We start from the raw sequence: 14,467 nt of genomic DNA on the forward strand, positions 1-14,467 counted from the left end.
AAACCGTTTGGTGCTGGCGACTTTAACGAGCAACACGATCTTTGGCATTCCTGCCTGTCAAACGATCGTAGGGGGATAGAGCTGGCGGAACAAATTGATGATTCGACATTCTGCACAATAAATGACGAAGCCCCCACCAGAATTATAGGCGCCTGTAATAGCTCGCCAGATATTAAGATCGCTAGCGGTGGTTTGATAAATAGCATAACCTGGCGACCTATGCTAACTCTCGCATCAGACCATCTGCCCATAATTATCTTGATTAAAAAACCTCCCGATTTTATTTCTGTTGAAAACCGCACAATTCTGCAATGTGATCACTGCTGCTATTGCTCGCTTCATACCGGCAGGAAGAACAGCGGAACTCCGCCCTAATTTCCCAGCCAAAGCAGATGAGCGCACGCAAGAGCGCGACACCTTACGCCATGCCGGTCCGTGTGATCCCCGAATAAGGGATCTCAATTTGGATATTCGGCAAATGGTAAATCAACATAAGCGGATAAAATGGATAGCGCATCTATAGTCCTGCAATCTCTCCACCGGTGTGAATAAGCTTTGGACTACTGTCAATGCCTTGGCTAATCCGAGGAGACATGACGACCGAGTTAAAAATAAATTCGATGGCCATGCTTTCTCGGACCCGAAGAAGTGCGCGAGCTATTTTAGCCGCCAAACGATGTGTTACCCGACGGCTGCGCAAAATGTCAAAAGACTGCGCACCACTTACTTACTTTCACCGATGAGGAGGTTCAGGGTGCCATTAAAAAGGCCAAATCGTCCAAATCCATTGGCTCTGACCGAATAAGCATGGTGATGCTATAACATCTAGGCTCGACGAGAGTAAGCTACCTCACCAAGGTCTTCAACTTGTCGATGACCACTCTTCAAATACCCGATGTATCAAAAGTCGGAAGAGTGGTCCCACTACCGAAACCTGGGAAACCCGCCTACAAAGGGGAGTCTTATCGTCCGAAAACATTCACTTACCACCTGAGTCTAGCAGACCATTAGCATTGCTTCCGAAAAGTGCACATCACCACCACAGCACTAAGCATCATAAACGTCCAAATAGTTCATGGCCTAAACCAGAAGCCACCGTGCGAGAGGACGATCCTAGTAGCGTTGGACTTGTCAAAAGCTTTTGACACAGTCAACCACACAACGCTACTTGAGGATATAGAACAATCCACGCTTTTTCCAGGGCTGAAGCGGTGGACTATGAACTACCTGAGCGGACGGCATTCTTCCGAACTGTTTTGAGGTCAAAACTCCAAACTTAGAAGAATATCACAGGAGGTACCACAGGGCGATGTTCTCTCCCCGCTGCTGTTTAATTTATATATTTCGAAACTCCCCCGACAGCCAACAACCCTAAAATTTTAGGCGTTACATTCGAAACGTTGCTGGCAACTTACAAGGCAATCGGCCGGTCGGTCTCAAAACACTGCACTCCGGACTATCACGGGATGCCTCTTGATGTCCCCAATAGAACACCTTCATAGTGAGGCCCGTATGCTTCCGGTTAAGGAACATAACGAGCTCCTCTCCAAGTTGTGTCTGCTGGGATGTTTTCGTAGAAACCACCCCTGTAGTCATCTGCATGGAGCGGAACCGCCTCCTAGGAACATCAAGAGGTCCTTCCTTGATTACGTTGACGACATTAGACAGTACGCCGATCAGACTTCGGACGCAACAAGCTTTAGACAAGCACTGACCGCCATTCACAGTAGAAGCAGCGTTCACTTTCATCGACTTCCTCTCAGTGAATGGCGTGCTAGGAGTCAAACCACCACCCATCGCAGACGTAGAGCTCGAGTTGCCTCGTGAATCTAGAGTGCCCCTTGCGCAACCTCGTTCTGGATACTATAGCAGGTTAAACTGTTACTTATCCAGAATCAACTCGGACATACCCAATATATTATATGTCCTGCATGCATAGTGTCTTGGCATGACACTAACCACCTATTTGCATGTCCAGCCAACCCCACTCTTTTAACACCCATTTCCCTATGGTCCGACCCCGTCGAAACAGCTCGTTTCCTGGGCCTCCTATTAGCTGACCTCGACAACAAACAAACTATAACTTGCCACCCAAGCGGGGACTAGATTACCATTACAACAACAACGACTACATGAACGCGCCACTTAGTCGATGCGCCGCAGCATAGGTAATATTTATTAATTTAAGTGTTAATGAAAACATGTAGTCCTAAGTATGGACTGTATGCCACTAATCTTAAAAAATTTCAACTAATTTTTAACGACCTTCACGAAATTCGTCTTGGAGTTATCTACAACCACGATTGAATTCACCATATTATCTATAAACATTGGCCTTTGATAGAGCTTCATCACCAAAAATTTAATTAAATTCATCGATGCATTTAATTCCATTTTTTGACCGAAATGAATATTTTAAGTTACTGTAAACAACACAAATAGTGGTCGTTCTGAGTATTCTGAGATTACACTACCACACTACTATTTGTTATAATATAAATATAAAATGTTAGAAATAATGTGATTGTCACATGACATGATAGATTTTATTGCATCGTGGACGAAAATTTGGAAATCCTGCGTTTGGAGTTACCGAAACCATAAAACAAGTTTGGATTACGTACAATATAAATTTTACCTTATTTATGTAAATATTATAACGTTTTTTGTTAAGATCCGAATACTGTAGAGGGAATGCTGAATATTTAAAGTAAACCTATTTAAACATAAAAATCCTGAGTTTTTCTGTTTTTTAATTTAATAAATAATTTCCATTGTAGTCTAGTCTTTTGCAAAATAAAACCGTGTAAAAAAACGAGAAGTTCGATGACTATTATCGAGTAAATTGCCTATCGTTTCGAAAGTTATATAGGTATCAACGTATACTAAATTTAAGAATTTACCAAATTTATTCGGATTTAAATTATTTTGGTTAAGGCTCATCTTACACTTTGTTCAAAAAACTCATTAAAGTATGACTTGAAATCTAAAAAAAATTTTAGGCGTCACACTTGACAGTCTGCACTCCTTCTCTCCGCACACAACCGCGATAGTCACAAAAGTACAGAACCGCAGCAAGATCCTCAAGTCGCTAACAAGCAACACTTGGGGCAAGGACAAAGAGACGTTGTTGGCAACATACAAGGCAATGAGCCGGCCGGTCATCAACTACGCCACCCCAATATGATCGCCTGGATCCAGCAGGACGCAGATGGAGAAGATTCAGACCTGCCAGAACACCGCATTCCGGAGCAGGATGCCTCCTGATGTCTTCTGCCGAACATTTACAAAGTCAGGCCAGCTTAACACACTTCTTTTCAAGCACATACTGGTCGGAGGTTTTCGCCGAAACTATCTGTCACCTGCTTGATGCTGAAACATTCCTGCAACACGTCGACAAATTAGCACCATACACCGACCAAGTTTCTCTCCAAGTGAAAGGCTTACTCCAAACACCACCTATTACAGAACAAGAGTTCGAGTTGCCGGGTGAAACAAGAGTGACCCTAGCGCATGCATGCAACGAGTCCCCGCACGACACTAATCACCTCTTTGCATGCCCAATTAAACCTATTTATTTAACTCCTCTCTCAATATGGTCCGATAAAAATGGCGGCTGATGCTTGGCAAAGCGTAAAAACATGAAAGTTATCAAAACTTTTTATGTGGACATACTCATACAAAAGCGTACATCGAACTTTTCTATCAAAACAAATGCCTGACGCAAAGCGAAGCAAAAGTTCTATGCGAATTGGCCATAACTATGACTAGCTGACTCAAAACACTAGCAGAAGTTGAGAGCGGGGTGAGGGGGGGTGCTAGTTTCTGATAGTGACATTTTTACTACCTGAAATTACCTTCTGCCATATGAAGAAACTGTTAAGCACATGTGAAAATAAGCTATATTTAGCGCATTCGGTTTGATTTTGTTCATTTAAATCGTTTTTAATTGTTGAAATAAAAATGGGGTATTCGTTTGATAATAAATAAATAACATAAAAATAATTCGGCTCATTAGAATTAATTTTAATCGTTAATAAAACAAATATATGCATTTTTGCATTTGCTCCAAAGATCTTAGCGAGCAATTTATTTAAAATACAACCTAACCACCTCTTTACATGCTATTAAGTGGGATACATTCATGGTCTGACACCGTCAATACAGCTCGTTTTCTGGACTGGCTGTATCAAAGAAAATGCACTAGAAACGAAAGTTAAAGAAAAGATTTCTGAAACAGAAACACTTCAATAACGACTAAGGCAATTATTAATAAAAAAAAACTCCATTAGGCAAAGCAATATGTAGTATTATCTAAAAATTTTAGAAACATATTCTCAAAAGAAACCTCCTAAAACATTTCATAAACATGTATACATCATATGTTCAAGTAAAAAGTTCATTCGGTTTTTTGTTGATTTTTCAAAAGATTATAACTTTGTGTACATTTGTCCATTGTGTACTTTGTTGCATTATACCCCTCTCGTAGACGGCTGCGTCCCTATTGACAAAAAACTCTGGGAGCAAATTTTCACAGGCCTCTCTTGAGGCCAACTTCTCACCATTAAGCGCGTTCGCCATGGACAGGAAAAGACGGTAATCACTTGGTGCCAAGTCCGGACTATAAAGTGGGTGCATTAGGACCTCCCATCCGAGCTCCCGGAGCTTCTGGCGCGTCACCAAAGACGTGTGTGGCCTGGCGTTGTCCTGATGGAACACAATTCGGCCTCTGTTGATCAAAGATGGCCTCTTCTGGATGAGTATAAGTTTATAAATGTGCCGACTCGGGAGCAAGACACATACAATTGGCCGTATGAAAAACACGAATTCTCCAAATTTAAACCGGCAATAGTCAACAATTGACCTTGTGCTTTGTTGATAGTTATTGCAAAAAATCGCTTAAATTCGAACGGTAAATCGTTGGATATCATCGGTATTCGTGGAATCAGTACGTCTTCGCCTTTGAATTTACCACCGATGACTTCGAATAAATTCAGTGACAATTTATTAATTGTTAATCTGGTGCCGTTGCATAACTTAGGTGCGTTTAAATTGGATTGTCTCGGTAGCTCGTGATGAAGATTCTTTGTCACGATTTTGTTGAAGCCGTGATTCACGCTCTTTTTCAGTTTCCATATTTCTTCTTGTAGATATTCTGTTACGATTTTTCTCAAGGCGTAACTCACGTTCCTCAGGTGTTTTATTTGCTCTTTTTTCCTTAGCTTTCTTTGATTTGGAGGTTTTTTACCAATACTTTCTAATTTCTGTGAAGAAATATGATTGGATTTTCCGTTGTAACAATCCACCTAAAACACATCAGTAAACGAATACATTCGCAGCGCTACAACTTACCTTGAATTCTTAAAAAACCTTAATTATTTACTTTAATATACTTCAATAGGTTTCATAATGACATATATATCCACAACGCATGCGTCAATACAAATTTGGGTTATAAAACAATAGAATATCATCATAGTAAATGAACTGTATTTGACAGTTCAAAAAGAAATTTGACAATTCAAAAAGAAAAGTGCTCCGATCACCAAACTCTAGAGAATTACTCGTCAGGTCAATCTAAAGATTTCCTTAGAGTTTCATGGAAATCGGTCTAGCCGTTTCGGAGCCTACGCGGAACATACACACACTTTCTTTGTTATATACTTATATAGAAGATAGATTTGTGAAAAGGCAACCATTTCAAATAGGTCTCTCGTTATGTTATTTTCGAACATATGCAAAACCAAGATTCGAACCAGCTTTTTGCTTTTGTGACAAAACTTGCAAATGACTAAAATTGGAATCGTTTGATAAGTTTGAAATACAGAATAAAGTCTATTAAAGTTTACAATGAGTTCCGCTATTTTAGCTTTTATTTTATTGGAAGAAGAAAACAGTAACAGGAACATATAAAGATAACACTTGCTTACTTGCTTACTTTACAGATTTATATTACAATATCGACTAAATAAAGACGCATTTGGGTGTTAAATAACGTTTATTATGTTTTGTAAATCCTCTTAAAATATCGGGTTTTTCTTCATAAACTTAATAATTATGACATTTTTTGAAAATATATACATAGAAAAAACGATAAATTAAATAGTAACAATAATTTAAATCATTATATAAATAGTTTCTTAACTTATATTTCAAATCTGACGACTATGCTCTTGCTTTGTTTCAGATAACAAAGCCGATTAAATTGGTTTCCGTGACACCCAAAACTGATACAATTTCTGTTTCGAACGTCAAACTAGTACAATAATATCTGAATTCATGACACTTACTACATTTTTCACCGCTTTCAATTCTGATTCCGACAACTATCAGATTCTACAACACCCCTGATTATCTTCTTTTTCATTTTTTCTTTGCTTTTTTCTTCCAATAAAATAAAAGCTAGCATAGCGGAAGTCATTATAAACTTTAGTAGATTTTAGTCAGTATTTTAAATTTTTCAATTTTTTTTTTGTAACATTAGTAAACAGCTGATTCGAATATTGGTTTTGCGTATGTTCGAAAAGACGAAAATCCAATCAGATTATGTGACACCATTGCAAATCAGAACTGGTTTGCAATTCTGACAACTACACAAATGTATTTTGGATTCCACAACACCCCTAAATATACCTAATAAGATATCAAATATGGTACGTAGGCTTAACACCAAACTAAATTTTGCTAAAAAAAACATACAAAATAGATGGCATTAAATAGCCAATAAAGATGAACAACAATTAAAAATATTTTTATATAATAAGATGTCGAGGTGATTCGTACTAAGTATACTAATCAGCTACTGATACACTCAAACAGATTGGTGAGAGTACTTCCTGTACCATCCAACTTAGATGCAATAAATTTTTTTTAAAAACTATCAAGTCAATTAAAAAAACGAAAACATTTAATAGCCAACATTATGGTTTTATACGGTATGGAGTTATACCAACAACAATTGACGTGAGAAACTTAAACGAATATAAATTCGGCAACAATAATATGTATAGTCAAAAACTCACCCTTGAATAGATAGTCTAAAATTCCATATAAATCGGAGTTCCCTAATAAATGCAATCCAAAGCTGGGCAAGTCCATTTTTCCCACCAAAATGAGCATTACAAGTAGCTAGTACGCAGCTAAGACGGCTGGCTAAAGAGTTAAATGGCGATGATTTTATCCGGTGGGTATTACACTGCAATATATTTGATAATTTCATTGTTTCAAATTCTTACAAGTTTATATAGTACCTCAATATTTAGTGTCATTATATCATTTATATTGGAATAATTATCGTTATCTGGGTATAAATCTGGGAACATAAATGCTATAAATGACTTCAGTTCAGATTCATTTAATGGTCCAGCAATTTTCTTTAAATTCTGAAAACCTTCATTGATATTCATATGAGGGTCTGTCAAGTGATGTAGTGAAGCTGCCATATTAGTAACATCCCGTCCTACAAATGTTTCTAAGGCTTCTTTACTATTATATAACTTTAAAAAGTCTCGTAAACAACTCGTCAAATAGGAAACAACGTTTGCTGTTTGGTACATATTACAACTATGCGCTTTTGAAGGTATAAAGTCAGTATGGAATGGCGAATCTATTGCAAAATTTTCCGAAATTTCTACCCAACTATAGACAAAGTATACATCTGTACCCGAATCTGGGATATAACCACATGGTAGGGCTATTTTTTTATACGAACTTTTGTCTTTATCATTTCCATCGAAAATTTTTTGAAATGGGACATTCATTGCATAACTAAACCGTATAGTTGGCAGTGCATATATATTTCGTACTGATAATGAAATGGGTTGCACAATACTCAACGAAAGTTTTTCTTTAAAAATTTGCAGTAAGCCAGATAAGTAACGGCAGTCGATAGGCGACTGTTTAAGAACGATAATATCAAAATTAGTGCGTAGCGTGGCATTCATTCCAACACCAAAAAAAATATTTAACTTTGGATCATAAATTTGTACAAATATTGGCACCGTGCAATATTCCGCAGCCACAATCGTAGCAGCACTGAGAAAAAAACAAAATTCAGCGGAATTAGTAATATATTTTGAATTTGACTGATGTGGATGGATGACCGCAAACCGTCGCAATCCAAATAAACTAGATATTACATGTAAACATCCACGATCAGAAGTTTTAAACGGAGGACCGAAAGTTCGCTTAACATTCATAAGATCGTAATACATCGAGTTATAATTTTTGTCTCCTTTGGAAATTCTCTCTCGATCTTCAGAGATTGTGGAATAATAAAAACTTACAGAAATTTTATCTTTATGTAGTAAAAAAGTTTCTGTGTATACTTTATAGTTAAGTGGATAGGTATCGACTTTGCTTGTAGCATCAATTTCAATTGCATTTAACTTTTGAATAATATCTCCTAACTGGGCATTAAAAACTTCCCAGTCGGAAACTGTGCTAAAATCTTGTCTATAAAAGCCACTGTCATCTATTTCCTCAGCCATTTGAGGATCTTTTGTATTAAACAATTTAAAAAAAATTAATACTTCTTCTCTTCAACGCAAGTTAGAAAGATACCAGCAAATTATAAATCTCTAGTAGTGTTGTCGCAGTTTAAAATATATATGTACCCCTTATGTCACGGTTCCACATAAAAAAAAAATGTTATTGTGACGAACATGGATGATAGAACAAAATCGAACCGACGATAAATTGCCAGAAGCAACTAGACAACGAATTTGTAGTTGCCAGAATGTTCTAAAAAAAACACAGTTCTAGTTAGAGTGTTGCCGTGTTAAGAGCAATTGAGATATAAGCAAGAAGAAAGCTCGAATAACGAGCAGTTAGTGTTAAATTGTTGGAATTAGAAATAAAGAAAAGTGTATAGGAATTAAATTGGGACTTTTATTTAACAATGGTGTTTCCAAGGGTTGCCTTATATTGTGCTTCAAGGTTCGAACGATCAATTACTTACATTGGAGTGTATTGCTATTTACCGCGCTTCACTCCTTGCACGAAGTAGGTAGCCGAAGAAATCCGTCTGTCGTCCCAGGCATTCGAATGGGTGATTGGTAATATTAACCGCGTTTTTAACAGACATTAGCTAATAGTTGGTACTTTGATCGCGCAGAGTTTTGGGTGAACGTGCAACACAAGTAAGCATGACTGCGCAATGCTTAAATGAACTACTTCTTTATTTACTTTGTGTATTTGTGTTTCTAGGTAACACTCAACAATTTCCATTTTGCTGGTGTCTCGTCAAATAACGCAAGATTGAGTGTGACGCGTCGAGAAGGCTAAATATGTACGATAGGTATCGGGCAACACTGCTAATTATACGCAGAGGACTGTCATCTCGGATGATCACGAGTTCGCAAATATCTACTATGAAATGAAAATCAAGAATTCGAAAATGTCTACTATGACTTTCTACATATCGAATTGAAATATTCCAAGTCATGGGCATAAAGGCTGCGCTAAAGTTCTACGGCTTGTACTTGAACTATCGTCCTTTAGCGTGTGGGAGATATTAGTTTTTCTGGATGATCTATATAATTGAAGCCATATATTGGCATTATAATACTATTTATAAATGAATAATTTAATTTAATAATAACTGGCCAATACTGTATATTTCTATGTTGGATGTGTAACATATATATACTTCATTTATTGAGATCCTCCAGATCAAGAATATATATAGATATAGCCGCGAGAAACTTATAGTTTTCGAGATATTTACGTTTAAAGTTAAAAATTGCAACTATTTAAAGTAGGTATTTTTGCGATTTAAAATGAATTATACACTTATATTTTTCATTTTTATATCCACTAACACTTGAATAATTCGTTTTTAGAAATTTTTTTTATATTAGGTGCTGCAAAAATTGCTTTATTTCATTATTTAAATCATTCTTCAATTTTAATAATTTTGACAATAAAAAAGTGGTTGTGAATGTCAAAACATCAGTGTTGCCATACTAATATATTTCGTAAACGAAGAAAAATAAAATAAACAGAGAGATTGTACCCTAGATACAGGAAACAACGCAAAAAGAATTTCTGCGCGTAAAAACTTTGGTACACCCCGGTGTTGGATCGACCAGGGTTATTTTTTTTAAAGCGCGGCCGAAGGCCGCCAACTTAAAAAGGAGTTCTGCGCAAAAAAACCTTGATACACCCCGGTGTTGGACCGACCAGGGTTATTTTTTTAAAGCGCGGCCGAAGGCCGCCAACTCAGAAAGAAGTTCTGCGCGAAAAATATTTTGATACACCCCGATGTTGGACCGACCAGGGTCATTTTTTTTGAAGCGCGGCCGAAGGCCGCCAACGCAAAAATAAGTTCTACAAGAAAAAAGTAATATTGTCATAGAGGGTATAACATAATACTTAACATCAATGCTTTGTAATAGTTTATTTCTCTAGATTTTGGATTCCTGTATTTGGGGTATTATCTGTTTTAATTTCTTTCAGTTCAATTACAAAAGATGTCGATAAGGTAACACTGGTTATTTGAAATTTTGCAACCCTTTTGCTATTGTCAGAAATAATAGTATTTAACAATAATTTAATTATTGAATTAAACTATTTTTGCACTATATAATGTAAAATAAATGTGTACAAACGAATTAGTGAAGTGTTAGTGGATATAAAAGTGGAAAATATAAGTGTATAACTCATTCGAAATGGGAAAAATGCGTACTTTAAATAGTCGAAATTTTGAACTTTAAACCCAAATATCTCGAAAACTATAAGTTTCCCGCGACTATATCTATATATATTCTTGATCTGGAGGATCTCCTCTATCCGCCCATACCCATTTTATCCCCGAAAGCGTGGGACGTTATACTAAAGTTTTCCCATTATGTGAAAAGGAATGCAGAAAAACTAGACTCGAGTTGCTGGACTCTTTTTGCCCGTGTGAATGCACAGAGCAACACCAAAAGAGAATTTGAAAAAAATGAGATTCAAAAGAGTCCCAATGTAAAAGCACAGTTAACAAAAGATTCTATTGTGGGAACTTACGTTACCACATATCTATATTTACTTCAAAGTTTGTTACAAAAATTTCTTATAATATTGTAACGGATTTCTCGATAAATCGTCTACCTGTAACTCACTCTTGAGTTCGATCACTGGATTGGTAAATAAAAGTCCCAATTAAATGGCTACACACTTATCTTTATTTCTAATTCCAACAACTTAACACTTATTGCTCATTATTCGAGCCTACAACTTCTTGCTTATAGCTTGATTGCTCTTATCACGACAACACTCTAACTAGAACTGTGTTTGCTGCACAGTCCGGCAGCCCTTATATAGTAAATCTGTAACAAAACATTGCTTCTAGAACATTCTGGCCACTATGAATTCGCTGTCTAGTTGCTTCTTGCAGTTTATCGTTGATTCGATTTTGTTCTATCATCCGTGTTCGTCACACTGCCCTCCACCTAAGTCTGATCGTCCCGATTAGACATATTTGCGATACCATACACAAAGCTTTTATGTCCCTATCTCGTCTTCTAGGCTGGTGCTGACATCGTTAGCCGTCCTTCTCTTCTTGGAGTTAATTCCATCCGTTTTCCGGATACTCAGTTTCTGGTACATCCCTTGACTTAAAGCTGACTCGAGATTCCATTCTTGATCAGAACGTAACTCCATTGGAACACCGAATCTCGTTATCCACTTGTTGATGAATGCCTCCGCCACTGGTTCAGTCTCTTGGTTAGGAATTGTGTATACTTGTGGCCATTCATTGAAATGGTCCTTGACTACCAAAACATGACTATTTCCTAATTTATTGGTGGGGAATGGACCATCTTCATACACGCCTATTTTCTCAACTGGCGCTCGCGAATTGTGCTGTTTCATCTGCCCATGACTCCTGGACCTCGATCCTTTAGCTACAATGTTCTCAGCATATTTCGCAATCCTTTCTATAGCTGATTGACAACCAGTCCAATAAAACCTTCAAATGCTCCAAGGATTTCATGTCTCTCAAGTGCCCTCCTCTTGGACATTTGTACTGCACGTTAAGAACATCAGGAATTTCAACCCTTGGAACAACCATAAGTACTCGGAAGGGTTACTTATTTTCGCTTTTCCATACTCGATGCAAGCAGCCATACACTAACTTTAAACTGCTCCGTTCTGTCCAATATGATTTTGTGACTGGCCTTCCTGTAGTTATTTCTCCAATCGTTGTACATTGGTTCAACTCCACCTTATGTAATGCACCTTCCAATTCTGGATCTTCTTGAACAGAGTCATCTGTTTCAGGTTCATTTTTATGTTGATCTTCCACCTGTGATGGTATACACGCTTCCTGCTCTTCCAACTGTAAGGACACTTGTGCTGGTATCCAAGCTTTTTGCTCTTCTAACTGTGAGGAACCTTTTATTGGTTCACACGCTTCTTTCTCTTCCAACTGTGAGAACACCTGCCCTGACATACGCAGTTCCAGCTCTTTCGACTGTGAGGACCCTTGTACTGGTACACACGCTTCCTCCTCTTCCGACTGTGAGGACACCTGCGCTGGCATACGCCCGTTCAGTTCTTCCGACTTCGAAGACACTTTTGCTGGTATACAAGCTTCTTGCTCTTCATACTGTGAAGATCCTGCTTCACATGCTTCCTCCTCTTCCAACTGTGAGGATACCTGCGCTGACATATGCGCGTCGAGCTCTTTCGGTGCTGACAACTGTGCTGAAAAACGTGCATGTTGTGCTGCGAATAGCTCTTCCAAATGCGTTGACCATCGCGTTTCTAACTGCGTTGACATCTGAGACATACGTGTATCCTGCTCTTTAAATTGTGTCGACATTTGCGTTGACATCTGAGACATACGTGTATCCTGCTCTTTAAATTGTGTCGACATTTGCGTCCCCATCTGCGATATTGCGGAAAAAAGCATGTTCCTGTCCACCATCTTTGAAGAGCATTGAGCCTCTTCCTTTTCTTCTATCTTTGTCGTCTCTTCTTCTAATTCCATGTGAAAGACATATTCCTCAACATTAATGTTTTCCGCCTCCATGGCCTCTCTCAACCGTGATTGTAATTCAGTTTTTAATCCATTTGTCGCCAAACCACGTTGTTACAGCTCCTTTTTCAGTTGTGGAATTTTCAGATCGTTAAACTTGGCCATTTTTAAATAATTATCTCCTTGGGAATTTATTCGACAATCCCACTTCTGACACCAATTGTAACGGATTTCTCGATAAATCGTCTACCTGTAACTCACTCTAGAGTTCGATCACTGGATTGTTAAATAAAAGTCTCAATTTAATGGCTACACACTTATCTTTATTTCTAATTCCAACAACTTAACACTTATTGCTCATTATTCGAGCTTACAACTTCTTGCTTATAGCTTGATTGCTCTTATCACAACACTCTAACTAGAACTGTGTTTGCTGCACAATCCAGCAGCCCTTATATAGTAAATCTGTAACAAAACATTGCTTCTAGAACATTCTGGCCACTACGAATTCGCTGTCTAGTTGCTTCTGGCAGTTTATCGTTGATTCGATTTTGTTCTATCATCCGTGTTCGTCACAATATAAACCGAAACTGAAAAACTTAACTTAAATTTAAAAGTTCTTGTGACTACGTAATGTTGCGCTCCATGATGACTGTAACGTGTGACTATATAACATTGTATAAATGTACAAGTAACCAATCCTAAGATTTTTACTAATGCACACGCAAAAATATCCCACTTGGTACGGGTTGCCTCAAATATTCTACTACTAAAGTAACACTTGGTACAGTATGCATACTAATATTTTAACACTAAAACGTGCAAACGCCTCAAATCTACTACAGTGTTGCTGTGTTATGTTTTAAAATTTGTAACTTTAAGAATGTTTTTATTACATATTCAAATATTTTTCAATGATTAAAATTCTTAAAGGTACATTTAATAAGTATATCGCTCTGAGTGATTTAGATTATTTTTTAAATATTATTTACTAATTAGTTCATTGTTTGGTTTATTATTGTTGTTGTTAATGAATTTTGCCCTATTTTTAAATTTTATTTTTGTTTTTGTAGAAATCAGGGCTGCAAACCATTCCAAAAATCGATGCGGTTCGGTTCAGTGGTTCGAACCACTCAGAAAACCCTTGTACCGGTTCAAGAATCTTAGTGTGAAAGATACAGTAAGTTGTTATAATATTGGGTTGACAACTAAGTAATTGCGGACTTCACTAATATGTGGCTTCAGTTGAATTTTTTGTTTTGCTGGCGTAGTCCAAATATGAAACACATTTTATTATTTGATAGTTGGAAATTCAGCTGTCAATCAGTAAAAAAAGGTTTTTGATCGGTTGCGTAGTTTTCGTTTGGCGTTCGTTGAAAAATGGAAGATCAAAAGGAACATTTTCGTCATATTTTGCAGATTTATTCAATTTTTGTGATTCTTCATTACTTAAATGGTTGAGTCTAAATTTGACAGTAAATTTGTCATCATTACATTCAGTAT

At 37.2% G+C, this 14,467-nt stretch overlaps 1 protein-coding gene across 2 annotated transcripts in view; it reads right to left on the reverse strand.

The window, feature by feature from the left end:
- Positions 1–8,609, reverse strand: part of Rab3GAP1 (RAB3 GTPase activating protein subunit 1) — a 39,117-nt gene extending 30,508 nt beyond the window's left edge. For both annotated transcript variants that reach the window (XM_014240467.3, XM_014240466.3), the window contains exons 1-2: positions 7,251–8,609; positions 7,023–7,195 (exon numbers count right to left, since the gene is read on the reverse strand). In XM_014240467.3, coding sequence (XP_014095942.2) covers positions 7,023–7,195; positions 7,251–8,489 — 1,412 coding nt within the window. In that variant the 5' untranslated portion in view covers positions 8,490–8,609. The remainder of the gene's footprint in view (positions 1–7,022; positions 7,196–7,250) is intronic.
- Positions 8,610–14,467: the final 5,858 nt, after the last annotated feature.

This window comes from Bactrocera oleae, chromosome 3, assembly GCF_042242935.1.
Source record: "Bactrocera oleae isolate idBacOlea1 chromosome 3, idBacOlea1, whole genome shotgun sequence".
Taxonomy (NCBI): domain Eukaryota; kingdom Metazoa; phylum Arthropoda; class Insecta; order Diptera; family Tephritidae; genus Bactrocera; species Bactrocera oleae.